Genomic DNA, 27,689 nt, shown 5'->3' on the forward strand with positions numbered 1-27,689 from the left:
AGATTAAGCCATGGAGGAGCATACAGTAATATAGAAAGGTCCAGGTATAGTCCTGAACTATCCAATGTCCGATGGCTAAAAAGAAAAAAAGAACTCGTAAAAAGAAACATACAGCAGGGCCGGCAAACTACGGCCACCGTCATGCAAGAAAGCGGTTCCACTTCAAAATCCGCCGCATACCGCAATTTTAGTACCATGTATGGTGCAACCATCTCGGCCTAATCTCCATAAGGATGGTCCGTAATACATGTGGCCCATGCTTGCCTCATATACTCAGCTCATAAAAAGTATTATAAACATAATGTATTTCATGAATTTTTAAATAAATTATATTTACAGTTTTTAACTATATAAAACATATTAAAAAGAGTATCGCCGATCACATATTACATTTTATATAAATTATTTATTTATCCTTTCAAATTAATTTCCACACAGGCTTATGAAATTCGTTCTCTCTTAAACAAACTTGCTTTTAACTTTAATTCACGAATTTTAATCAGCAGAATTTAACTAAAACCAAGCTTGGTTCATTTATATAGAGGATTTTTAAAATAGACAGGCATAAATTTCTTATATCTTAACAAGTTGGAACCAAGTCTCCAGCGAGATGAGTTTCGAGCGGTCCATGAGCGCCTCTGGTCACTTGCAAAGATTTGACGATTAATTTTTAAAACATATCATTGTCTCTTTCTTATGCATATAGCTATAGGGTGTTCGGCTCGGACTACCACAACCGAGCTCACTTGTCTTGAATCCTTGCTGTATTTTGAGTTTGGAATACCAAGCCTGAATTTTAAAAGTGTTTTTGTATTAGGTTTATTTTGAAGGGTTTTTAAATGTATTTTTTTTGTATACATCGACAGTTAAGTCAAATAACTCAAGAAAAGTGGACCTGCTAATTAATTGCAAATATTTGAAACTATATTTTTCATGGTCAAAGGATAACTTATTAGCGTCTAGTTCAAGTTCTGAGCAAATTGCTAGGATCGTGTGCACAAGTATTTCTCTTGTGACAGACCTAACAATTATAGTATACATATTTAAAGAATTTTCAACATGCACATTAAGTGTATTCATCCACCATCTTGACGAGCTTCGGTAAATGCTCCACACGTGCATGTTGTCAATTAAGGACTAATACTGCAATAATCGTCATTTAATTACAAGTGCATTGTGAAAAAATTGAGGTGTATGAGCATGAAAAGAAAAGAAAAGAAATGCATAATGTTGACTTAAGACTATACGTGGACACCCATCATAAGACTAGCTAGTCATGTGTATTGGTTTGTGGAGCCGAGGAGGAGGAGGAGGAGGAGGAGGAGGAGGATAGAAATTCTTTCATTTAATTTGATATCTTCAAAGTGAGGAGAGGAGAGGAAAGGAGAGGAGGGGGACAAAGAGCACGTAATTGAGGTAGAGAGAGAGAGAGAGAGAGAGAGAGGAGGGCAACAGATGTTACGACTGAAAATGTTCTTTTGTTCTTTCTTTGAATTCTCTTTCCATTTGCATGTATGTATGCCTACAACATGTTAGAGCATGGGGAAGAGTGCAAATGCCAAACTCCAAGAAGGAATGGAAAAAAGAATAGTCAAGAGAAAGGTTTAGTCAAGTCATGCTCATATGCCTTCCCTCTGATTTGTTCTGCGTATCTCATAAAGTGTAAAAAGGAAGGGGTCATGGTGTTGGCACTGTCCAATAAATGCCATAGCATCGAGTAGGGCCAATCGCACATCTTCAATCTTGCATGATGGGTGGTGGCATGGGGATTTGGAGGGAGGCTCAGAGGGACAACCCGAAATAAATGCGAAAGCTTATAAAGGCTCTTCCTGCTCTCACTACCCTATTTTGGTATCGTTAGGCGTGCTTCTGTCGGGATATCCCCCTACCCTTGAAACCGTCCCTTTCACCTCCCCTCATGAATTATCCACTCCGTCACCTCTTGTGCAGTCTAACAAACCCTCCACTCCTCTAGGTTTTCACTATCCTTTTTAGCAATGTCTTTTACTGCAGCAACCAAAAGGTCCACCGATTTCTCCCACCGTGTATGTTTGCGTCTTTCCTTTCATTTCCCCCCCCCTCGATTAATGTGATAATGGCTAACGTAGCTAAATGTAAGCTTGATATGTTCGCTGACTTGTTGCAGGAGGGATTTGGGCCTTTTCGAGCTACTTAATCCCTTCAAGGGAGAAGACATGATGTGTTTGAAATTCGTGGGTTCACAGACACGAGTCTTCTTAGTTTTTTAGATGTTTCTTTCTTTACTCTGATCTGTTTCCTGAGCCTGTCAAGGAGGGTTGATAAATAGCGACGAGGGATTCGACAACATGAATACTAGTACTAATGATGACCTACTTATGATCAGACTGGTGAAGAAGCCGAATCACCACCTTTATTTGGAGGAGTTACAGGTCCCTGATCAATTTGACTTGTTCCCTGGATATTGAAGAGTCAACCACAATAATCCCCCCATTTGATTAAACATGGTGCCTACTGTAAATAGACTTTTATATGGGAATTAATTTATATTAGAAAATAATATAAATTATATTTTAAAATTTTATTTAATAATTTAAATTATTGTATTGAGATTATTTTACATCTTGTAGCTACACACCCAAAACTAAAAATTACAAGACAAAAATATTTGTGATAAATTGAGAAAAATTAGCACCCAAAATATAATTAAATTGTACAATTGATATCACAATTCACAATGCGACATTAATTAAATGTCGTGTTTTAGAACTGTGACATTCTCAAGGAAATCCTTTTGAGAAACTACTGGATATTTGATAAAACGGTTGGACTGTAGTCAAAACGATCAGACCGTTTTGATTACTATAAGGTTTTGGGTCGTTTTAAACCTAAAATTTTTTATAAAATCATAATTTTCATTGATCTGAAATTTTATTTACTTTACAATTTTAGAGAGTTAAAATATTTATAATTTTATTAAAATTTTGACAGGGTTTCCTCTATATAGGAACTATACCCAAAATTTTATCACGCTTAAAAAAACCACAATAACCACAATCAATCAAAACCACAATAACATGTATACATACAAAATGAATATAAATATTTTAATGAAACAATATTCAAGTAATCCTAGAATATATAAACATAACTAATTTATCTATCTTGGACAAAAGTCAAAATACATATGTGTGACTCTTTTAATTTTGTTATCTCAAATGAATATGATCTTTTATGATATCCCCATGCAAATACCACTTACATTCCCCCACGCAAATACATTATACTCTATTTGCGTCAACTTGTGTGCGTATTTAGCTATATTATTAGCCGATTCCAACAATATACACAAAATCTTTAATTTGGCAAATTAACCTAAATTAAACTCAACACATAATTAATTGAAACAATCAATTCATCATTAATTCAACTTGTTTTCATGTTCAACTATATCAAACAAAATCTAATCGAGTGTATTTTTAACTAATTTATCATTGATTCAATAAACTCTAAACTCACCATAAACCCTAAATTCAACCTAAATAATTATTCGATTTCAACTAAACTATATATAAATTTATAGCAATGTAGTATGTTTAACTTCCTTATAGGACTACAAGAATGGCTGGGGCAGCAACGACAACAGTGGTTGAAGCAAAGCGAACGATGAATTCTCAACACAAAAACATCAAAAGATACTTAAAGACTAAGATGGGTTCAATATTTGGTTGATTTAAGGGCAAAATTTAAGTGTTTAATGATTTTTTTAAGAGAAAAGTGAGGGCATCAATGGTTTTTTCTGTCATAAAATACATCGTTATGTATTCAGTCTGTTTAAATTTTAATTAATATCTCATTTGTGAAACGCGACATGTAAATATCAAGTTTTAAAAGTATAATATTTAATAAATGTTGCATATTAAAAGTATGAAAAGATTAAATTATATCATTTCATCAAATTTTTTAAAACGGTATCATTCTCTCTGTATTTTGAAGTTTATTGTGATATTTTTTTTTAAAAAGAAAACCCAAATATTGATGTCTAGACAAGAAGTCATGCTCATGGCGCGGCCCCTCCATACGCATCATGCATGTACATCATGGGTAGGATGGACACAGTCGATCCACACCACACCCATATGCATGCGTCAGTAGTTGCTGTGTTGAATATGAGAGAGAAAGAGAGGGAGGGGACTGGGGAAGCATTTAAAGGGAAGTCATCATTGCAAAAGTACGTCATCATTGCCATGCAAACAATATATTGTTTTTTGACTACATCTTTTCTTGAGAATCACACAGTTGATTTGATTATTAAAATGGTTAAAAGCAGGGCAGCTTGCATATGTTTGCATGCCTTCTTTAATTCTGCGTTATTTCTCTTGAATTGCCATCTATTCCGTGCTTGAGCTTGACGATCCCTGCTTTGCTTTGGATTTTGGGTTCTTGTATTACAGTATATACGTGTAATAAATGACTCGTTTTTCTATATTGACGTTTCCTCTGCAACGGCCTTTCATGCTTCTGGCATACAGAGAGATAGAGAGAGAGAGAGAGAGGGTTTTTCTTGGGGGTCTCTCTTTATTTGTCACACCCACCTCTCTTACACTGTCCTTCTTGTCTTACTCAGTTGTCTTCTGTTTTTTCTGAGAAATGCCTTTTGCTTAACAGTCACCATAGCTTCTTAACTAAATAAGCTCAAGCATTTTACCATGTCTCTCTCTCACACACTCATGTAATGGTACGTACAGCTCTCTTGCTGTGTGTACATAGTTATGGAGATAATATTGTGTTTTGCCTAACACCTCTAGCACCCCTTCAATTTCCGTTCCATCCCATCCGAAGATCTTAAATCTCAAGGATCCGCGGCTACCTAGCTTGCCTTGGAAAGATATATATATATATATATATATATATATATATATATATATATATATATCTTGCAAGAAAATACCATACCGATTCTTTTTTTCATGGCCTACACAAATATTAATTACATGGTTGCTGCTTAAATAAAAATAAAATCTCCATGACCCCTTGAATTCTAGCACATGCCTAGGATTTTGGTTACTACAAACCAAAATTGATTAGTACAAGGTTTACCTTCCTTCTCAAATTAGGACAATTGTTTGTACTTCAAACCCTATTTATATATTTTAACAAATCCTTGTCTTAGCTTAAATTAGGACAATCATTTTATACTCCGAACTTATCTCTGTGAAGTTCACTTCTTTTTTTTCTTGTACTTGCAGATCTCTTCGTATAAAAATCTTGGTTGTCACTAATCATCAAAGCTCAATCAACTAGATCTCTTCTCAGATGCAACTAATTAAAGATTGCCTTTTTATATTCGACTAAAGATCTCGTCATTGCACGCACCATATCTTGCACTTCATTTTTCATCAACTTTTATTAATTATTAAGCATCAATTTATCTCTCATAGCCATCGAAGCATCATGACTAATTAACTCCATCTATAACCACGCGAATCAAGTCGCCTAAATAGAATTTAATCCCCTTCAAGTTTCAGCACATGTCTAATTAACATCACCATGCATTATTTTCATTGTATTACAGACTTCTCATCGTATTCTTTACATGTATCAAATCATTTTTGGTGTACCTTCTTCCACTCATAGCATAAACAAACGATGCTTCAAACATAACTTGTTGTTGAGGTATTCTTGTCATTTTCATATTAAAAAATAATACGAATCATGTTTTGAAACCTCATCTAACAGTTTAAAATTTTAAATTGAATTGATTCTTTGATATGATACCATAATTTTTAGAGATACGGCTGTAATGCCTGATATTAGGGTTTAAAAGATGTTAGAGAATAATATAAATTATATTTTGAAATCTCACTTAACAGCTTAAGCTTTTAGGTTGAGATAATTTTTTGGCATATTATCAGAGGCTCAATGACCAAACAATTACAAGTTTGAATACTATCATGCTTATTTATTTGATAAAATTAAGTACAAAATAGTATGAACATATACAAATTTTAAATTAATAAAGCTTTAACTTGAAGATATATATTAAAATATAATATAAATTATATATAGAATCTCACCTAACAGTTTAAATTTTTAAGCGGAATTAGTTCTATAAAGTTTCTAACTAGAGTCATAATCTAGCAACAATCTTTCCACTACGAACCCCGTATAGATCCCCATCAGATAAATAAAAATGGATAAGTGTTAAGGTTCTTTCACTCGTATCTTTCTTTTGATCATTTGCTATCTCTAAATGCATCTTCTCCATAACCAACAATGCCTTTTGCGATCCTTGTGGTGTCAGAATAGTGCGCACCTTCATTCTTCACTTGACAGAAACCAAAAGTTACTGAGTATGCTCAAATCTATCAATCTCAAACTTCAGATCCATGTTCAATTATTTGCACGAACCTGCAATCAATCTTGAACCTGAGGTTCATTGTAAATTAAGCAATAACATAAAATAAAAGGGACACAAGATATTGAACATGGTTCGGCAAATGCTAGGCCATAAGAACTTCACTGTAAGAAGTTTGAAGATTGCAACCACTAATCAAGCACGCATGCAAGTGCCTCGCTATCCAAAATCCAATTACACTACAAAAAAAACTCTCGTATGAAAATATCATACTAACTCTTAAATTTATCATAAATATTTCACACATGTTGCTTCAACAAAAAAATCTATCACGACCTCTTAAATTTCAACAGAGAGAGGGGGAGAGAGAGAGACAGAGAGAGAGAGGGAGAGAGAGAGAGAGAGAGAGAGAGAGGGAGAGAGAGAGCTCTTCACATCCACACACACACACACACACACAACCCTACAAACCAAAAACTAAATAGGAAAAAAACGACCTTTCTTTTCAAATCAGGTCAATTGTTTCTTTCCTTTTCAGCAAATATATATATTCTATTATTCACTTTAAGCCATATAACAATAAAATTTTGACAATTTCTTTCTTTTTTTTAACAAAAAAAAAGGATAGAATGTATATCTCCGCTGTTGTACTTTGGAAATTTACGAGGAGGAAAAAATAATCCTCTTTACACAAAAAGTACAATTAACAATTAAATCATGTGCCCGCCACTAGAATTATGTAGACTAACTATCATTTCAGTGTGAAATCAAGGTTTTCTCATCAAAGATAATTTATATCAAGTTTTTAAAGTCGCTATCATCTCAAGCACCAGAGGTACGTAATTAACAAGCTTCACATTGGATTCTGAATAGTTGAAATTGAGGAGCCATCATTTAATGCATGCATGTACAAATAATAATTTCTGATAGAAGCATCAAATGGTAGAGCAAGGGAAGAAGGAGGGAAAAAAAACATGGTTAAAACTACAAATATATAATATGGCTGCCTCTGTTTAAATAGAACAGGTTCAAAGGATAGAAACAAAAACTAGACCATGCATGCCTGCCAGCCATGGCACGTTGTAAGAAACAAAACCCCGCAAATTAATGGTGCTAGCTGCTGTGAGACTGAAAGAGCTAAGTAAGTACATTTTTGGCATGGCAAGCAAATATATCTTGCTTTCAAGGGCCAATAACAAAATGACAAGAAAGTTTGAACTAGGAGAGAGGGACACATTTATATATAAACTTAGACACGAGTAGCAAAAATTTCTATAAAAAAGGGGTATCAATTCGTTCGAGATAGAATTTCCCATCACTTTCTAGTTGTTTTTCTTTATGATGATGATCAAGAGTGAGTCCCTTCAATGTGGAGCCCTGCACGTCAAGCCAAAAGACAAGAAGAACATGAATAAGAAAGCTTGATGTAGACTTTTTGTTAGCAAAACGTTGCATTTGCTGACATTTTAATTCGTTCTATGGAATGAATATGTGTGTGTGTGTGTGTCAAACTCGAAATCCATGAGATGATAGTTTACTGGCTCACACAATGATCGTTTGCATTTGATGAAGTTCCTACCGAGCAAGTCTAGACATATATATATATATATATATATATATATATATATATATATATATATATATATACTGTGGGCAAAAAACAGTGTTCTTGAAGCAAACATTATTTGACAGCTATTTCTTCTCTGTGGGAAGGAGGATGCTAGCTTGGTAGACACTTTGGTCAACCGAGGAAAGTGTGTGCTACTGTGAATCAATGTTTCGATAAGAACCCGGTTCGAATCATCATGCTCTTTTTACTATACAAACTGAGGGAAAAAAAGAATAAATAAATAAATACGTTTCTTCTGTTACATGTGGAAGAATCCTTTCCACGTAAAAAGTTAAAATGTTTTACCAATTACCGCGACCCAGGTAAATAATCCCTAGTCTTGGTAGAATTGTCCTTTCTAATAATAATAATATGAAATCCTAAGAGGATTAATTAGAAAAATATAGAAACCTCTAATTAATGAACCAGCACAATCTGAAGATCGAGAAACCCTCTTTCAACATATTAAAAGGTGACACGTTTTTTCTTTTCAAAACTTGCAGCTGAATAAAATTTCCACGTCAACCTAAAATGATAAACACACATCAATTTCTGAAAAGTTTTCTGATTTGTTTTTAAATTCCGAACCCTAGTTTCTCGAATCTGATCTTCAAAAGCCCTTTGATATTTTAGCTTCTTCATTATCTTGCGTTCGTTTTTGTTATTGTTACCACTGCTGTTTGACAACAAGTATTCTGATAAAAAAAAAATAGTAATAGTTGCATAGACGAAGGCAAATGAACGTTTTGACCTGTGGAAGAGAAACCCTAAGAGGGGTCGATGGTGCGACGGTCATCTCCAGTAGCGGCTCTTGGTTGCTGGAACTGACTAAGTTGCCCAATACTTGCAGAGACATTCATAGCAAGAAGGCTTGCGTCATAGTTATTCCCCGAGTCAAAGCTCCTCATCATCTGTTGCTGATCCCTAGGAAAAAACTGGTGGTGGTAGTGATGATCCCTAGATCCTCCCCCTCCAGCTCCAATCAAATTGATCCCCAGATTTTGTGGGTGGTGGTGGTGGTGATGCGTTGTTGCCGTGGCTGTAGCTGCAGCGGCTGCGGCCGCAATTAGTGATCCAGCATGGCCATTGATGCCCAAGTTCTGATATTTGGAGAGTTCAGATTTTGCACAGCTAAGATCCATCTGCAGCTGGCGAAGTTGGTGCTGAAGGAGTGAAATGACCCCAACACAGCCATAAACCGGGTCACGGAGGCGCATGTCGGCCTCGTAGGCCAAGGAATTGACAGCATCTTCACGCTGAGAAGGGTGCAATTCGTTGAGAAGTTTTGTGACATTGCTTGCCCCGAAAACTTTATGGACATTGGAAAATTTTTGTGGCTGGTCAGGTGGGAAGTAAGGGGCAAATACGCATTCAGGTTGGCATTTGCGCCGCAGAAATTTGCAGGCTGCACATGGAGAATTTGATGAAGAAGCCATTTCCACCTTCTCCTCCTCTGAAATGCAATGAAAAACCGAGAAAAAAAAACACCATCAAATTAATAAAAATCTAATATTGCATAAATAAAATGAAAAAATAAATGAAGAATAAAGATGTCGATTTTCTGTGTGAACAACAAGCTATATTAAATACCATAACGTACGTGCGGCTTGAGGTAGCAATAATCAGCTAACCCCAACTTCGACTTAACAAGAGAAATTTGAGGAGCTTGTCCTTAATTTTGACATAAAATTAGATCATAAAGGGAAAATCAATAACAAGCCTAGTATCTAGCTAGGTGAAGCACAAAATACAACCCAATTAAGGTTAACAAAAAAAATAAAATGAATTGTTAGAGGATGAAATACAAATTAAAACAATCTTAAAGCTGCAGGCACAAGTGGGGATGCGGCTGCGATGCCTGATATTAGGGTTTGGGGGTGACTTACCTAGAAGATGGGATCTCAAAAAAGTAAAGAAATGAAATTTAAGGAAACAAAAAAAGTAAGAAGAACACAAGAAATGGCAAGCTGACAACTTCAAATAAATGTGCTGGGAGAAGAGTTTCTGCATATAGAACTTTAGAAATTGGAAAGGTTACCCTTTTCAGGATCTGTCCCCTATAATTACTGGTTTTACTCTTCTTATTGAGGAATCAAAATGTGTCTACCAGCAGAAATTAAGCAACTGATGGAATCTTCTAGTTTAGAGAATTACGGCTACCAAATAATACACATGTGTCTCCTCTCTCTCTCTCTCTCTTCTCTTCTCCTGATCGAGTCTACTTATCTATTTATAGATATGTCTATAAATTTACTCCTCTTGTGCTGTCCAGAAACCCTAAGTAGCACCAGCAAAGACAACTGCACAGAAATACAAGAAGAAGGGATGATGTTTAAGGGGAGCTTGTAGGGGTTTATGGAGGAAGGGGGCAGGTGGGAAAGGGAAAAAAAAAAAAGAGGAATAAAGAGGAGAGGTTGATTTCAGGAGTAGAGTTTTGTGGATTGGATCTCGTGTAGTAAAGTTTTTGGGTTTCACTCTTTTCGAAAGAAAGTTTTGGGGAGTAGATCTCGCTTGCATTTCATAGCTTACTATCATATACTAGCAATTAACTACTTTGCTTCTTCATTTTCCTTCTAAAGATGAACGAGACTTTTTAAGGTAGAGAGAGATATGGAAATATCTTGGGATGAACCCATATCACCATATATTATAATACAATATCTTATATAAAAATCAGCTATCTAGCTAGGTAGAGGGAATGAATCATTAAAAAATAAATACAAAGAGATTTGATGAAAAGGAAAGATGAAGGTATAAAGGGGAAGAATAAGCTTTAAAAAGAATGCTCTGTCTCCAACTGTGTGCGAGATCTTGGGATGAAGAATCTCCTTAATCCTATTCTTTTTGTCTAGGGAGTTCAATTCAAAGAGTTGTTTTTAAGAAATATGGATCGAGAAAACGATGCATATGACATGATAGGCAATGTAAAGGAGCATAGTACAAGTACTGCTTGTGGGTGCGTGGCCTCGGTTTCTTCAGTCAAACCTATCCTTTATCTTTCCTAACAGTTTACCACCATTATTGTTGATATATAGATGGAGAGGACGATGATCTTTTCCTGTCATATAGGAAGAGAAAAGAAAAACAAAAGAGATGGCCTTTCAAAGCTTTTTAAGCTTCTTACACCCAGACTTTTTGTATTTAATTTTCTTCTCCTCGTTATTACTATTGTGTTTTCAAAGAGTCTTACCTTGGTTGTTGAAAGTTGATCAAAAATGAAAGAAGAACGCCTCCTCTCTCCTTATTGTGCCTGCAGGGAGTATGATGTGATACGATACGAGACTAATTATAATAAAGGATAGCGGGCTGGTTCATGCAAGTTTCTCTTCGTTTTTGGGATCTTTATATCTTCTCTATTTCTTAGCCGGAAACAAATGGCAAAGAATAAGCATATAAAGATGATGATGAGTAGGCGCGGCTGAGGTGTAGGGGGAGAGTACTACTGATCAAAGAAAAGGAGAGAGTACTACAGAGAGAGTGAGTCTTGCACTTAGCTAGAGAGAGAGAGTGGTGTATGGGAGGTGGTATCAGCGAGGGAGAAGGGGAAAGTCCCCCCAGAAGCAGAGGCTAAGGAGACGGAGAGAAAGCAAACACAGGCAATGAGTGAGTGAGTGAATTAGAGAGAAAAAGAGAAAGAGATAGAAATAGGGGGAGGGGAGAGAGGGCAATGAGTGAGTGATTGATCAGAGTGCGCGCGAGCGAGGGTGTGTTTGTTTGTTCTTGTTATTATTACTCCTCTGCTGCTCTCTCCCTTCTTCCCTACTCAGACTCCTTTCAGAGATTTGGAGCATGTTGTGTTGTTTTGACATGACCTTTCCTCCTTTAATCTCTCTGTACACTACTAGTATCTAGTACCATCTTTTTCTTTATTTTTGTCAAGAAACTTTTTTAGAGTTTTTATTAAATATATAGCCTTTCAGGTTGAGCATCTGTCCTCCCCTACCCACCCGCCCTGCTACCGACCATCTCTCTCTCTCTCTCCGAGCGAAAATCATAATTAAATGCTTCCATTCCCTTCATTTCTATCATCTCTGTGTATGTTTTCGGTGTTTCAATTTTTCCTTGCCAAATATCCATGCGGACAAGCTTCCGTTCATGTTTTAGATAAAAAGGAAAAAAGAGGGTTAATTAATGTTGGTTTTCCCTCCCCTTCAGTGCATCCCTAGCGATCGATTTAATTAAGGAAAAACAAATGAAACTGGATAGTTTATGCATCTAACCATCACTAATGTCCGTGATCTATATATCCTTGCACTGATATCAAAGAAATCAGTATAATTAACAAAATAACTTCGGTTATATATATTTTAGCGGATATATAAATATATTTTCTCCATTTCTAGATATTTTTTTAATTCAAAACTTAATTCGAATTAGCATTTAGAAAAAAAAACATATTCGTCTCTAGATATCTTTAACATTAAAAAATTTAACCTTAAAAAAAAATTGTAACAAAAAGACAAAGAACACATATATGTGTGAGTTTTGCCTCCATGATAGTACTATCGTTTATCGTACCCGATCGTAGAATGAAGAATAAGAGGAGATTTAATCTTGCTTAATTGAAAAAAAAAAAAAACAAAACAGAGAGGGATAGCAATTCGAAACCAGGCATTACAGGCCCTGCACCAGGGTAATGGGATATTGTGCAAACTGTGAAGAATATTCACTACTTTATATGCAATTTCATAGAAGGACCCATGATCAAGAAGAAATCTACTGAAAAAAGTACAATGAAATCTATATTGGATTAATTCCTGCATGGTAGACTTCTTTGATTAATTGTATCTCAATATATTTTATTTATTTATTTTTTATTAATTTATCATAATTTTATAATTTATATCATAGATTTTATATGTTAATCTGAGTTAATATGAATGGATCCAATATATTATTGTTCAAATATTTTATAAAAAAGTTGTTGTATTAAATTTTATTCAGTCAATTTTTTTAAAAAAATTTTAAGTCGCACTTGTACTTGCAAGCTATATTGAATTAATTTCTACATAGTTTATCTAAATAAAAAAAACACATTAGAATATTTTTTAAAATGTTTTTTTAAAAATAATTAGGTGGACTGGCATCATAACATTATAAACTATACAGTTGGAGACTATATATATATGAAAGATAAGTACAATACAAGGACATATTAATAAATATATCATAATTATAATTATCAAGATCTGTAAGAAGCCAAAATGTATTAATAAAAGGGTAGAAACCCTATAGCGGACGAACACAGCAAAGAGCTGGACCCGGTGCTATGATCATCCACGTACGTGATCCTCACATCACGATGCAAAACTACTACTAGATTTTCCAAGAGCACACCGAATTCTCAACGCAGACAGAAACATAAATATATAATAGGATCTTTTTTTTCATATATATATATATATATATATATATAAATAAATATATAATAGGATCTGCTTTTTGAAAAATCCATAATACACCGTGTTTCACAAGATGCAACGCATATAGAGCAGAGATAACAATGAGGATCTTGTTTTAATTCGGAGAACCTTACCCTTTTTATCTTCCAAGATATGCTCCATCGTTCTGAATATAAGCAGGATCTAGTCCTCTGGGAGATCGACTCCATACTTTATCACCTATAATCTCCATTAAAAAAGAAAGAAATATATTGACAAAGCCTCCTCTCCATGATGAAAATCGGTATTATTTGGGTAAAATGGTTGCATTCCTCGTTATTTTCCAGCAATAACTTGGCCCCACAAGGATATCCTTTTTTGGTTCAATGGCCACCATTATATATATATTCCAAAATAGTGAGTTGACAAACTAGGGTTTTACAATATAATTACACCCAAGTTTGAGTTTTTCTGGACCCAGTTCAGGTGATTCAACGGTTGTTTGTTGCTTCGTGCGTGGATTCTGTATTTTATGACTTTTTTAAAATTTGTTTTTGAAATTAATTTTTTACATGTTTTTAAATCTTTTTATTATGTTAAAGTTCAAAATAATTTTAAAAAATAAAAAATATTATTTAGAAGGGCACGGATGCTGGAAGTCTTCGGAGTTATTATTTTAAAGAAAATAAGCTCAATGGCCTCCGTTTCGTAATGCTCCCGGAGAAAAATGGATGTAACCACGCAGGAGAGCAGGCCTGGCTCATATTTGCTCAGGCTCAAAATAAACCCATTATCATTAGCTGGCTTGTTTCAGAAAATGGGCTCAAACCGAAGAGTTCTGTACGTAAGTTAATAATCTTCTTAAGGTTAATGGGCCTGAAACCACCACCAGTTTTCGAACATCACTGAGCCTGAAACCATCACCAGTTTTGGAACTCGAGGGAAAAAAACCTATTACGACAACCTTGTACCTCCCCGTTCTCCCTTCTCTTTTACAGGGACAAAACTTGTTGCAGAGGCAGTAACAGCAGCTGCCCGGTAAAGTGGCAAGCAGGTACCATGTTGTCTTCATCAGGTCGTGCAGTGAGGAAGCTATGCTCCTCTTCTTCTTGCACCGCCGCCTCTGTTATCAGAAACCGTAACTTGTTGCTCAGAGAAAGATACATTTCCCCTCTTGTATCATCAAATTTAGCAAAATATTCGAAAACAACACAACACAGAGCCATTCCTTCCCTTTTCAATAACTTTTCATTATATTCTACAACAGCAGAAGCATCAACCGCAGCAATAACATCAGCCTCAGCAGCAACAGCTAACAATCATTTGGAGGAGGCATCACAACCAAACCTGAGTGATGCATATTCTGCTATAGAGCTTGCATTAGATTCAGTTGTCAAGATTTTTACTGTTTCAAGTAGCCCCAATTACTTCCTTCCATGGCAAAACAAGTCACAGCGTGAAACCATGGGTTCTGGTATTTAATTCTGGCCCTTTCTCTTCTATCTAATTGAAGAACCATAGTAGACTCTAGTATAGTTCCATTATGCTCATTTAGCAGTTATATGGATGAATTTACAGTCCTTGCTCGTGGGTTCTTCTTCGAAGTTACAAATTTAACAAAATGTTTTGTTCATTGTGTATTTGTTGCGAGAGTTTTCTCTTTTGAGAAAATGGAAGTTCTTAGAGTTGTAAATTTTGTTGAGTGTGCTCAGGAAGAAGCTAGCCATTTTCCATTTCTAAGACAGCAGCATAGTATATTTACCAAGTTTGATTCTTTCCTGTGATTTTCCCTTAAAAGGTCTATAGCACATTTGAAAAAAAATTACAAACTAGTAGTGTTGTTTTTAAGGTTTTGCTTTCTCTCTTTTTCTACTTGAGGTCTTAATTCTTCTTTCTATTTGTAGCAAACAAACTTGCATTATTATTTTTAATTGTGATCGGATTCGAGGTATTGTTAAATAATGATAAATGACTCTATTCTTATTCGCCAAATCCACAGAATCCCTGATTAGCCCAATTCTTTTCATTTCAAATATGAACCGTAATCTCTTGTCGACACTGCTCTAATTTGGAGATATAAGCTCTGCTTTGGCATCAAGATTAATATGATCCTTTGAATATAATTTCTCTTATGTGGTTAGGATTGATGGTTATTCTTAACGTCACTAATTTTTTTTAGCTTTGAGTATGGCCATTTGATTTCGAATCAGCAATTCTCATAATAAACCATGAAACATCCATGGTAGAACTTGGAAGCTGATAAAAACAGCTTTATTTTCATAATCAAATGTTATAGGAAGTTTGTCTTTGACCACCCAATCACATTTCTTTTATTCCTCATTTTTCTCTTGTAGGATTTGTTATTACTGGAAAAAAAATTCTTACAAATGCTCATGTGGTGGCTGATCATACATTTGTACTCGTAAGAAAGCACGGGTCTCCCACCAAATACAGAGCTGAAGTTCAAGCTGTTGGTCATGAATGTGATTTAGCTATTCTAGTTGTTGAAAATGAAGAATTCTGGAAGGGTATGAATTTCTTGGAGCTAGGAGACATCCCATTTCTGCAGGAAGCTGTTGCAGTAGTCGGGTATCCTCAAGGTAACAATATAACGCGTCACTTCTTTATTTTGGCAACTGCCTTTTTTAAACCCCTCCTCTTTTTCTCTATATTCTAAAAGTTGCTTGGTCTCCTCACTTGAACACTTAACTCGCTTCATATTTTTTCAGTACACAAACCTTCAATCTTTGAAGGTTCAGAATCCTTCTGCTGGAATGACAATGAACTATTTGAGCCAGTGGCTGCTATACAATCATGCTTAAGCTGTTTAATTTATGCGAGGATTTGATCATGCATACAGAAAAAAACTCCTTAATAGGATAGTTATCTAGCACCTGTCGCTCCACACACAAAACATATGCTTACAAACCTCTAGATATTTCCTGTTGTGATATGCAGAATGCTGACACTTGGTCTGAGTGTAAGGTGACCTGTTAGTTTCACACATCATGATCTCCTTCCTTGGCTGCAGGTGGGGACAACATATCTGTTACCAAAGGTGTTGTCTCCAGAGTTGAACCAACACAATATGTACATGGAGCATCCCAGTTAATGGCAATACAGATTGATGCTGCCATAAATCCTGGGAATAGCGGTGGTCCAGCAATAATGGGAAATAAAGTTGCCGGTGTGGCTTTCCAGAACCTATCAGGTGCTGAAAATATTGGGTGAGTTCTATTCACTATTTCTTTGCTTTGGATGATAAATCATAAAAAAATTTCATGCTTTCTGAATTAGTTTAATGATAGGTGATGAAGTGTATATCTAACTTGATGCTATGTTCCTCACTTGGGAAATTCTAGAGATAACACATTCCTTCGTGTTGATAGGGGACAAGACTGCTAATTGTAGTAGCATTACTTCCGCTATTCATTTTTTCCTTCAATCATATAAATACTATTTTCAGCTTACTCTTTTCTCCTTTTGTATTTTCAGCTATATAATTCCTGTTCCTGTAATCAAGCATTTTATAAATGGTGTGGAAGAAAGTGGAAAATATGTTGGATTCTGCTCTATGGGCCTATCATGCCAACCAACTGAAAATGTTCAACTGAGAAAGCACTTTGGTATGCGCCCTGAAATGACAGGTGTGCTTGTGAGCAAAATTAATCCACTGTCAGATGCACACAGAGTCCTAAAAACAGATGATATTATCCTTGCCTTTGATGGAGTGCCTATAGCAAACGATGGAACAGGTAGTCATGGTTATTACTTGTTCAGTTATTCAGCATTACTTAAACTACAATTATATCTGGTTCACCCTAGACCCTTATTGTAATAGGTCACTATTAGCTTCATCAAGGATTTTTTTGATTTCATCTTCTCTTCTTTAAACGTTTCAAAAGATGAGGTGACCACATTGATGAATAGATGGAGTTATCCCCCCAGTTGGTTTACTTTTGGCAAAAGCTAAATGTGATTATTGGTTTAACCTTACAGTCTCCAGCTATAAGTGTTCTGTAGATTGTGAAATGTCTTGTCCATGAAGCTAAAACTATTATAGGTTATTTTACCCACTCATGTTTAATAGATTGATAGCCATGTTTAACATATGATGTTCAGATATTTATAAGGTAAAAGTTCTGGATAGTATGTGGTTCGTATGACATAATCTAGTCATTTAACTAACTTATGATGGTTTATGTGATATATTGATATGGCCACTAAAGGTTCAAATGGCTTTTGCATTATTTCACTCACCCTTTTTTATTCTCAATAGCAAGGGTAACTAAAGCTTTCAATGGGGTTGCATCATTTCCGAGTAATAAGGTCTTCAAATACCATGGCCTTAGTGTCAGTTATCAGAATGCTTCAAAGATTGTATAATTGTCCCTTTTTTTACTCTGCTGCTCCATTTTTTTGCTCGTGGTGCTCTTTCTGATACATATCACTTGCCCTTGTGTTCTTAATTTGCAATTTGATTTGCACACTCTGCAGTGCCTTTCCGAAACAGAGAGCGGATAACTTTTGATCACTTAGTGTCTATGAAGAAACCCAATGAAACAGCTTCAGTTAGACTTTTGAGGGGTGGTGAAGAGCATGAATTCAGTATCACCCTTAGACCTGTAAGTCGTAATTCTATTTTCTCATTATTGTTTATAGTTAACAATTTCTTTATTTCACAGATTCATCTTTAGAATAGCAAGGGCCCCTTGAGTTGGCGTATATAAGATTCACTTCTATGCTTAAGCAACAACTTCGTAATTGTGTAACATGCGTGTTTCTTGTATTAACATGTGCACATGCGTGTGTGCCATTGCATTATTTCAATAATTTATTCATAATTACATAGAGAATCAGTGATTTCTTAAAAAAATCTTACATTTATGACCTGTTTGTTTGGAATGGATTGGATTAGGATGATAATCAATCCAGGGATAGGCTACTATCTGGAAGCCATATCCATCACTAACGAATGTTAGATAGGTAAAAGAGCTTTGAAATTCAAAATCAATAGACCTGAGGAACATGATTTCTAGAACTTTACCACCTCAATGATGAAAACTTTTAATTTCTTGTCTGCTACTGGAGACTTTTGGTTAGCTCTTTTACTTGTGGATCCTGCAAATAATATGGCATTTCCCATTGCTTGGTCATACAAATAATCGAATAAAACTGTAGTTATTCCTGTCATGAATTCTTGATTATTGAAGAATATGTTCTTTTTCTGTATTTTTTGGATCGTGCTTCTAGTATGATTAATCTCTGAATTTTTTTGATTTTGCAGTTGCAGCCCCTAGTTCCTGTTCATCAATTTGATAAGCTTCCTAGTTATTACATTTTTGCTGGTCTGGTCTTTGTTCCACTAACACAACCATATCTTCATGAGTATGGAGAAGAATGGTATAATACATCACCTCGTCGATTATGTGAACGTGCATTGAAAGAGCTGCCAAAAAAGGCTGACCAACAACTTATCATTCTTTCTCAGGCATGCTTGCGCTTTTTCTTTGTTTCATTGTTTTTTTCTTTTTTGGTACCAAGAGAAATTTGGGAGCATTGCTGCTTCTTACTACCAAGCACAATTTGGTAGCTTTGAGGGGACAATCTTCTCATTTAGCTAGAATTTTCTGACTTCCATGATTTTTGGGGTTATTGGATGCTAGAAAACACAAAACCTAAATCAAACTGATAAACGCAGAAGGGAGCTCACAACTGAAGTTACTTCCTGTGAATCGAATTGCAAACTAGAGAAGAGTTGAAAACTTGTGTAAAAAAGATGTCTGCAGATGGCTGTCACCATTACTTTGTAGCTACCTTTTACATTGACTTGCAAATTCTCCCATGGAAAGAATTGCAAATTTTGTTAGAAAAGCTGCTATGGGGTCTGTTTGGGTTGTATCTTGAAGAAACTTCTTATGTTTTTGGATAGATTTGGATTAATTTTCTGATCTTCAAGCAAGCTTTAAAGACAAGTTCTAATCTGTTACATGTGACAAAACTTAGAAGTGAATTGAAAAGGTCATTATCTTAATAGAAGGTTTAATTTAGAAGGATACAACCGCTGATCAGTCCGTATTGACCTCATTAGTACCTTTGTATCAATATCCCTCTTAAGATTGCAAAGCTAGCTGACAAACATATTTAACTTGGCCATTATCTATTTTCCCTTCCTGGTGGAAATTGCTTTGGTTATGAGACTGCAATGCAAAGTAAAGCTAAGATATACTATGCATTGAACTTAGTGCATCCTTACTGACAAGCACTTTTCTGGCTCAGGTGCTCATGGACGATATAAATGCTGGGTATGAGCGTCTTGCAGAACTACAGGTCCAATTTAGCTACAAATATGCTTTCAGTGTAAAACAACTGTTTTTTATGGATCATTAATTATATTCTGTAGGGGCCATTGCTTGGTGCAATGGTAAAAGCCTTGGGCTTGCAACCACAATGGTGCAGGTTCATTAAGAGCAGTCGCTTCATGCAAAAATGCTGAAGTGTAGGGCTGTCTCTTCCCTAGGGTCCTGTTTTTGTGAGGACTTAACTTGATAGTGTTTTTTTTATATATATATATATATATATTAAATTTGTATACATGCAATGGCTATTTATGCGCACAAAACTGTCTGCTGACAAATAACAACACTGTTGATGGGCAGGTTAAGAAAGTCAATGGAGTAGAAATCGACAATTTGAAGCACCTGTGCCAACTTATCAGGGACTGTAGTTCAGAGAGCTTGAGGTTTGATTTAGATGATGATAGGGTAATTGCGTTGAATTATCAGTCTGCAAAAGTAGCTACTTCCAGAATTTTGAAACGTCACAGGATACCTTCCGCCATGTCCAGCGACCTTAGTGCTGAACAAAATATACCAGAAAGTGAGTCGGCCAGCTCAAGCTGATTTTTTTTCGCGGCATTTCATGATAATGGAACAACCACAAACATTTGTTGGCTTACACAAAATTTTGGTCGCATAGTTTGGTAGTTAATTATTCGATTCTCTCAATATCTATTTCTAAATCAATATTTGCCATGGATGAAATTGAAATTTAGCTATATGATCATAATTTTTTATTTTTTTTTAAAGTTGGAAGCACAAGCAAAAGGATATCAAAGGGTTGAGTAAATGGTTTATCAGGACAGGCTATTCAAATGAATATCGTAGATATTATACAATTGTGGATATCTAAGCCTTTTTCCTTATGTGTTCTACTGTAAGAATGTCGACTGCTTCTATTCTGTTCCTTGGGCAGTGTGCTAGAAGAACACAAGCTGAGTAATGATGAAGTTGAGTAGTCTGGTTACACAATAACTGCTGCATTTCAACAGCAAGGTATTCCTCAAATAACAACCTAGGCACGGCGTGTTACGACAACCTTGCGGCGTAAGAACTCTACGTTAACTCTGTTGATCATAATTTCCCAATTTATTTATTTGAAAAGCTGATAATGGCCTCACTGGAACTTCAAATTCTATATTTTTATGTATTCACCAAGTAGCACACGTTTTCCTGACTTGAAGGTCACGAAGGGATTTGAATCAAGAACTAGTTGCCACAGCCCCCGGGTTGGTCAAAGAGGCACTTTGACCATAACCCTTGTTCGAACACACTCATCACACAACATGGTTGAATTTAGAAAGTAATTTTAAGTTATAAAAAATTTAGGATATATAGAGTTATAGCTACAGAAGGCACGCAATCTGCAGCTAGGTCTATACAGCTAGTTGTGGTATTGTGTGCTGTATTTTTAGTGTATTTTTTGGTATGTTTTAAAATATGTTTGACTAGAAAAAACATTAAAGGAATATTATTTTATTGTTTTTTAATACATTTAATGAGTTGATATTAAAAATAAAAAAATATTTTAATATAGTTTTAAATAAAAATACTTTTAAAACATACTCTGTATTAAAATACTAAGCAACATGCATGGAGTACAAGACTTTCGCACCAACCTCTGCTGAAGCGTTAATGGGTTCCTCTCATGTTTGACAGTGAGGTAAGAGTAAATAAGACACGCTACTGCAACGTGATTAGTGTCTGATCCATGTCTGCAAACTGTCACATGCCATGTAGATTGCGACACACTCTTTTTTTAAAAAAATTCATGAAACGTTGTTTGAAACAATTCTAAATGATGCCCAAGTCTCTCTGGATCGGTTTGTCTTGCCATAAAATATTTTATAGAAAAATAATTTCCAGATTTTTCTATATTTAATTTTGAAAACTTGTTTTTTCAAAAAATGATTTTGTGTTTATTTCTTGTAAAACTAAACTAACATGTTTTTTATTTATATACAGAGTTCTCAAACAAATATCCACCTCACAGTAGTTTTAACTAGACATATATTTTTTTAATTAATTTATTTTTAAAAAATTGTACTTAAAAATATTTTTCTTGAGCCTATTTTTTAAAAATTATAATCGCAAAAACTAACACAAAGTTAAACAATCACTAAATAAACTTAAAAACTCAACAACTTGGGTCCTAAACGGGATAGATCAATTTACAGAAGTTTATTAGATTGCCCACGTCTAAGTTCAATGACTTGTGTTTCATGCCATTAACAACAACTATACATGTTTTGATGTTATCACTGGATACCTGAATAATTGGCGAGTTCATGCCTTGGGTTAGATTATGCATAAAAGACTTCAAAAGTATTTTAACAACACCTGTTACCAAACCATAGCTATAAACTTGCAATTATGACCGATTTAAGTTAATAGCTCTAGTCACAATATCTCAAGCTACAGCTATATATAGCCTACAGTACTATACTTTGGGGATGCCGAGTGGCAAACTGACTCACCGATTACCACACCATCAAAAAAAAAAAAACACTCCACAGCAGCAGCAGTGAGTGCTGACTTTGAAGGTATTCGTATATCTGTATATGGCTAGCTAGGCATAGGATTCCCTTGGCATGAAGCCACCCCCATGCACATTAATGATAAATATGTGTAGCAGCAGCAGCAGCAGTGTTCGTAAAGGGAACGGCACACCAAACCACTTCCATTTTGTTAAATTATGAAAATAAATGCAAATTAATGTGTTTATAATGAACCATTATAGTTCTGGTGGCTGTATTTCTCCACCGTGTTTGACCAGGAATCCCCTACTCTATTTGTCTTCTAATTATTAAACAAGGAAGAGATTGCGTGAGAATGCATAAGGGAGTGAAATAATTCAATAAAAAAATTAAAACCCAAAGATATCTGTAACAAATGAATGGAACCGAGGCCTTGGATGGAGTAAAATGTGTTGGATCAGCACGTGTAAATGCCTCGGACTTTCAGGGTTTTGCTCTGCTCTTTCTTTCAATTTTTCCACTCTCCTTTGCTCCCATGCAGAGCTCATCAACCATCTTATTCCATTACATCCTTTTGGCTTACATTTACTACGTTGTCTTCTTCAGACCTCCCATCCGGGTTAACTAAAGCCAGAAGCTTCTAGTTTCATGTCTGCTTCTTTTTATTCTTGAAATATTTCCGGTTCAAAAGTACTTGTTTCTTACAACATGCGATTTATTTGTGTATTTCGATGTGTGAGATTATGTCATATATATACATATATAATGTATTTCTGATAAGGTATCCAACTACGTACTAATTAAATTTCTCAATAATGGAGCTGTAACTCGACTAGCAGCAACATTATTTAATTGGATTAATGAGGAGATGTTTTCAGGGTTTCACCTCCTCAGATGGGACGATTACTGAACATAAATTCATAAACTAATATGTCAGCATTAAATTAAAGTGGGCGGTTAAATGACCTTTATCTCCTATATAAAATTCCCAGCAATTATGAATATCGTATATTTGAATAGGAAAAGGTTAAGATAGAGTTTGGTATTGTAGTATATATCGGTTGTTTTTAAAGTGTTTTTCACTTGAAAATATATCAAAATAATTTTATTTTATTTTTATTTTTTAAAATTTATTTTTGATATCAATATACTAAAACAATTTAAAAATAAAAATAATAATTTAAGAACAAAAAAAATCAAATTTATTGAGAAATGCAGCTATACCACTGAAAACAAACTGTATATAGCCGCACTCTTTCATCGTCGATGGGTGGTAAAAAACTATCTTTTAAGTAGTAGATTAACTTCAGTTTTTGAGCTGAAATTAACTCGAGCTTGACATGTTCATGTCAATGGAAATTGCTGACGTCGAGTTTGAAATTTCATCCAGTTTGTTGAAATTGAGCAAAAATAATAATAAAGAAATATTTATTATAGAATACTCTAAAACACGTGGCACTGTAGCAGGTTTTTTTTTTTTTTTGCTTATATTTTTTTACATGTTTTTTTTTGCTTTTTTCTTTACCCAAAATTGATTTCTTCTTCTTTTTTTTGTTTTTTTTTTAAAAAATTTTGTTTCAAAATTATCTTTGCTAATTTTTTTAAATATTGAGCTGGTTGAAAATTTAACTATATAGTTTTTTTCTTTAAAACATTGTGGATTGATATAATATTCTCATACATTGTTTTTTTTTAATGATTTCTTTATTCTTTTTTTTCAAAATGATCTTTGTAGATTTTATTATTTTATACTAAGTTGGTTGAGAATTTAGCTTTGTAGTTTTTTTTAAAAAAAAAACAATATGGATTGCTACAATGTTTCCCCTATATAGTTTTTGTTTTGCTGCAGTGTTTTCCATATATTTTTTTAAAAAATTATTTTTATCGATTTTATTTTTTCAATATTGAGCTGGCTGATAATCTAGCTTTAGCTTTCCCCATATGTTTTTTTTTGTTTTTTTTTATTTTTCTTTTTTTCCAAAATTGTCATTTTTTACATATTTTTTTTTGTTTTGTTTTTTCAGAATTATTTTTGTTGATTTTATTTTTTTTACTATTGAGCTGGTTGAAAATTTAGTTTTTTTGTCTTTTTCTTTAAAACACTGTAGCTTTCCCCACGTGGTTTTTTTTCCGCTTTTGTTTCCTTTTTTGTACATTTTTTTTTCATTTCTTTTACCCAAAATTGACTTCTTTTTTTTTTAGATAGCCTTTGTCGGTTTTTTTTATATATTGAGCTGGTTGAGAGATTAGCTTTGTAGCTTTTAAAAAAAAAATACTTATGGATTACTATAGTGTTTCCCTTACATGGTTTTTGTTTGGCTACAGTGTTTCCCCACACGTTTTTTCTTTAAAATTATCTTTGTTAAATTTATTTTTTCAATATTGAGTTGGTTAAGAATTTTGCTTTAGCTTTAGCTTTCCCCACTTTTTTTTTCATTTTTTTAAATTTTCCTCACGTTTTTTCATTATAATTATTATTATATTGTATTATATTATATAACTGTTTTTTTCTTTTGTTTTTTCTTTTTATTTTTTTTAATGAATTTTTTTTGTTTGATTTAGTTTGTTAATGTTAAATTTTTTTATTAAGTTATCATATTTTCATGATACGAATCTCGGGTTTGATGGGTTAACCTGATTTGACGAGTTATTTTTTTTCATTTAGTTTAGTTTGTTAAAGTTAATTTTCTTTCTATTTAATTATCAGACTTTCATACTTTCATGACACGTATCTTGGGTTTGACGGGTTAACTTGGTTTGATGGGTTAACCCGGTTAATTCTAGGTAAACCCGTCATTTTTTTTCTATTTAGTTATTAAACTTTCATGACGCAAATCCCAGGTTTTACGGGATAACCTGGTTTAAAAGGTTGACCCAATTAATTCAATGTTTTTTTTTTCTTCATTAGTTTTTTCCTTCCTGTTGATTTTTTTTCTTTGTTTTTTTTAATTAATCTATTTAATTATCACACTTTTATGACACGACCTTATAGCCAGACCCACATCTAGTATTCGTGGGTCCGGTGTTACAACCAGACTCACTTAAACTTGGGTCATGTAAGTTTAATTTTATTATTAATATTATAAATATTACTCTTAAGTCAGGCGTTGCAGCCAAACCCAAGATTATTGGGTATAACTTTGCAGAAAAACCCAAAAGTTTTATTTTTTTATTTTTTTTAATATTTTTTATGCAAAAAAAATGACCCGCGGCATCGCGCGAGTATCAAAGCTAGTATATATATATAACCAGTTGAGGCCGATATTTACTGGTATTACCAAGTCACCACTTGATCCTTCACTACTTGAAGAGGATATTTGTTTTTTTTTTTTTTTAAGAATAAATCATATCTGAACGTCCAGCTTAATTTTAATTAATTAATCGTGCTAAAAATGGATGACAGATTACATGTATATATGAATCATTTCTCTTGAAGTACAGGCAAGGCAAGGCAAGGCAAGTCATGAGGGACTTTTGAATTCATTTATAAGGAAGTTCCTTGTTTCAATAAAAAGAAGAGTAAAGAGAAAGGTTTAATTATCTCAAATAAAAAGAGGTCATATATACAAGTAATTGAAGGGCAATCCTCGTGAATCTACTGCACGCTCGCCGAAGAAGACGAAAAGAAGAGAGTTTAGCGCGTAATTATAAAATTAATTCACATTTCTCGAGGAATTAAATGGTATTTATTTGGAACCCCGAGTCATATGACTGCTGCACTGAATTTGATGCAATCCTCATTTCACTGAACATGATTCAAGGGCCATAGATCCTCCTATCCCCTGAGTTGACCGGAGGTTGTTCAGACTTCAGAAATCTCGATCCCAATTTTTTTAAAAACTATTTTACTATTTTTTTTTGGTAGGACGTAGAAGAAGCATGTCTTTTCTTCTCAAAATCTGGATTAAAACCACGATCATAATTAATTAACTCTGATTTTCTCAATCTCTTTCTCTTTTGATTGTGTTCTTTCATCTTTATTGTTATTTGATCGATATTCAATTGGACCTCTCGAACGGAAACCATTCCCATATCTGTCATGGCTTTGCAGGTGGGATCCTAAAACGTTCTTTCTTGCCTTAGCTAGGTTTGTCATATCATGTCAGCTTCTAGTTTTCATAGTACGTATAATAACAGTTTTGTAACATGGGATTTTTATAATCCTAGTGAACTTTTCTTCTGAAACCTCATTGGAACTTCTGGCGCCCTAGCTAACCTTCAATTTAGAAGGTTTCCCAGCATTATTTTTTATTTTTTTTCAAAAAGAGAAATGGTATATTTGTTCCCCTGATTACGATAATTAAATGCTCTTTGAGTTTCTGTGTAAAACAGAAGTAGGTCGCTACTTGTATTCTCTGATACATACATTTCGAGCCTAACCTATAAAATTTAATTATAGCACATCACCCGAGATTATTGTGTAGTTTTTCTGTTTCGATCTTTATCAATCAGATTAGCAAGTTACAAAATTTCATTAATTCTCGGCTAAAATCCTTCCCTCCCATCCGAGGGTGTGGGTCTTGATATTTCGGGCAATGTTATAATACTTAATAGGTATAATGATTATTAATTTTTTAAAGCATTTTTTATTCGAAAATGTATGAAAATAATATAATTTTTTATTTTTAAAAAATTACTTATAATATTTTAAATTTTTAGAAGGCACATTCCTGAACAACCTCTAATTAGAATTGTCTGTTGGATATGGTTATTTGTTTTTTTAACAAATAACATTGTTTAATTAAGGGATTAAAAAAATACCATCAAAACTTCGGTTAAGTTGTATCAGTTCATGATTTGCAATTTAACCTTGGGGTAGTTCAACTTCTAGATCAGTCCTTGTTCACTAAAATACATATACAGCATAGGAATCTCCTTCAAATTAACATGATAAACATGGTTATGGACTATTGATTAGGCTTTGTTTCTGATTTTTGCAAATTTCAGAAGCTAAATCAATAAGTGCGGTGCTAATCAGATCCAAAAACTTTTTTTATGAGTATTTATTAGACCGAGCATTATAAAACTGCAAGCAAAAATTCTAGTTTGAACCAATTGATCAGCTCGTGGCTGGACATCTTTAATCGCGTACAAAGACATGATCAAATCAATGAGAAAAGGTAGCCATCATTTAGCAACAAAACGTCAAGAGATGTATAATTATATATTGTAGATTATTATTAATTATAATGTCTGGCTAGACAATATGTGAAATAATTGGACCGTATACGTTATAATTTATTATACACGGGAGAGACATTTTGTTTTATATATATATATATATTTGGGGGGTTCTTACATGCCTGGCTGGTTTTCAAATCATTAAAAGCAACCGTATTTTAAGAAAGTAAGACAAGGGAAACACACAGACAAGAATAGAAGGAGAATTCTCCATCATTCCCCTCTCTTCCTCTGACTCTTGACTGTGTCTGGCTATCATGTGCACGATTGCTGACAAATAGATACATTAAATAATCTGTTTGTATTAGTAATTGACAGTTAAGCAGATTTTCTTCATTTTAATGAGGCGATTTTGGGGACTGAGGT

At 34.2% G+C, this 27,689-nt stretch overlaps 2 protein-coding genes across 3 annotated transcripts; one reads left to right on the plus strand and one right to left on the minus strand.

The window, feature by feature from the left end:
- Nucleotides 1–7,312: 7,312 nt before the first annotated feature.
- LOC7460659 (protein ASYMMETRIC LEAVES 2) lies at nt 7,313–11,819 on the minus strand. Of its 2 annotated transcripts, none has more exons than XM_024606819.2 (3): nt 11,137–11,819; nt 8,698–9,399; nt 7,313–7,714 (listed from the first exon to the last, which is right to left on the minus strand). In XM_024606819.2, exon 2 carries the CDS (start codon nt 9,380–9,382, stop codon nt 8,714–8,716), a length of 669 nt encoding a protein of 222 aa, XP_024462587.1. In that variant the 5' UTR covers nt 9,383–9,399; nt 11,137–11,819; the 3' UTR covers nt 7,313–7,714; nt 8,698–8,713. The 2 variants fall into 2 exon arrangements, with proteins under 2 accessions (XP_024462587.1, XP_024462588.1); XM_024606820.2 differs by lacking the exon at nt 11,137–11,819 and adding an exon at nt 9,985–11,073.
- A 2,445-nt stretch (nt 11,820–14,264) lies between these two features.
- LOC7462128 (protease Do-like 10, mitochondrial) lies at nt 14,265–20,414 on the plus strand. The gene is made up of 8 exons (XM_024606309.2): nt 14,265–14,801; nt 15,682–15,927; nt 16,359–16,554; nt 16,823–17,082; nt 17,825–17,952; nt 18,615–18,818; nt 19,607–19,657; nt 19,987–20,414. Exons 1-8 carry the CDS (start codon nt 14,387–14,389, stop codon nt 20,227–20,229), a joined length of 1,743 nt encoding a protein of 580 aa, XP_024462077.1. The 5' UTR covers nt 14,265–14,386; the 3' UTR covers nt 20,230–20,414.
- Nucleotides 20,415–27,689: the final 7,275 nt, after the last annotated feature.

Source organism: Populus trichocarpa, chromosome 8 (genome assembly GCF_000002775.5).
Source record: "Populus trichocarpa isolate Nisqually-1 chromosome 8, P.trichocarpa_v4.1, whole genome shotgun sequence".
NCBI lineage: Eukaryota > Viridiplantae > Streptophyta > Magnoliopsida > Malpighiales > Salicaceae > Populus > Populus trichocarpa.

Coding starts and splice junctions, on each gene's coding strand:
- LOC7462128 (XM_024606309.2), top strand. CDS start 14,387: ATGTTGTCTTCATCAGGTCGTGCAGTGAGGAAGCTATGCTCCTCTTCT. Junction 16,555..16,822: donor TCAGGTGCTGAAAATATTGG/GTGAGTTCTATT, acceptor TTGTATTTTCAG/CTATATAATTCCTGTTCCTG. Junction 19,658..19,986: donor AGCGTCTTGCAGAACTACAG/GTCCAATTTAGC, acceptor GTTGATGGGCAG/GTTAAGAAAGTCAATGGAGT.
- LOC7460659 (XM_024606819.2), bottom strand. CDS start 9,382: ATGGCTTCTTCATCAAATTCTCCATGTGCAGCCTGCAAATTTCTGCGG.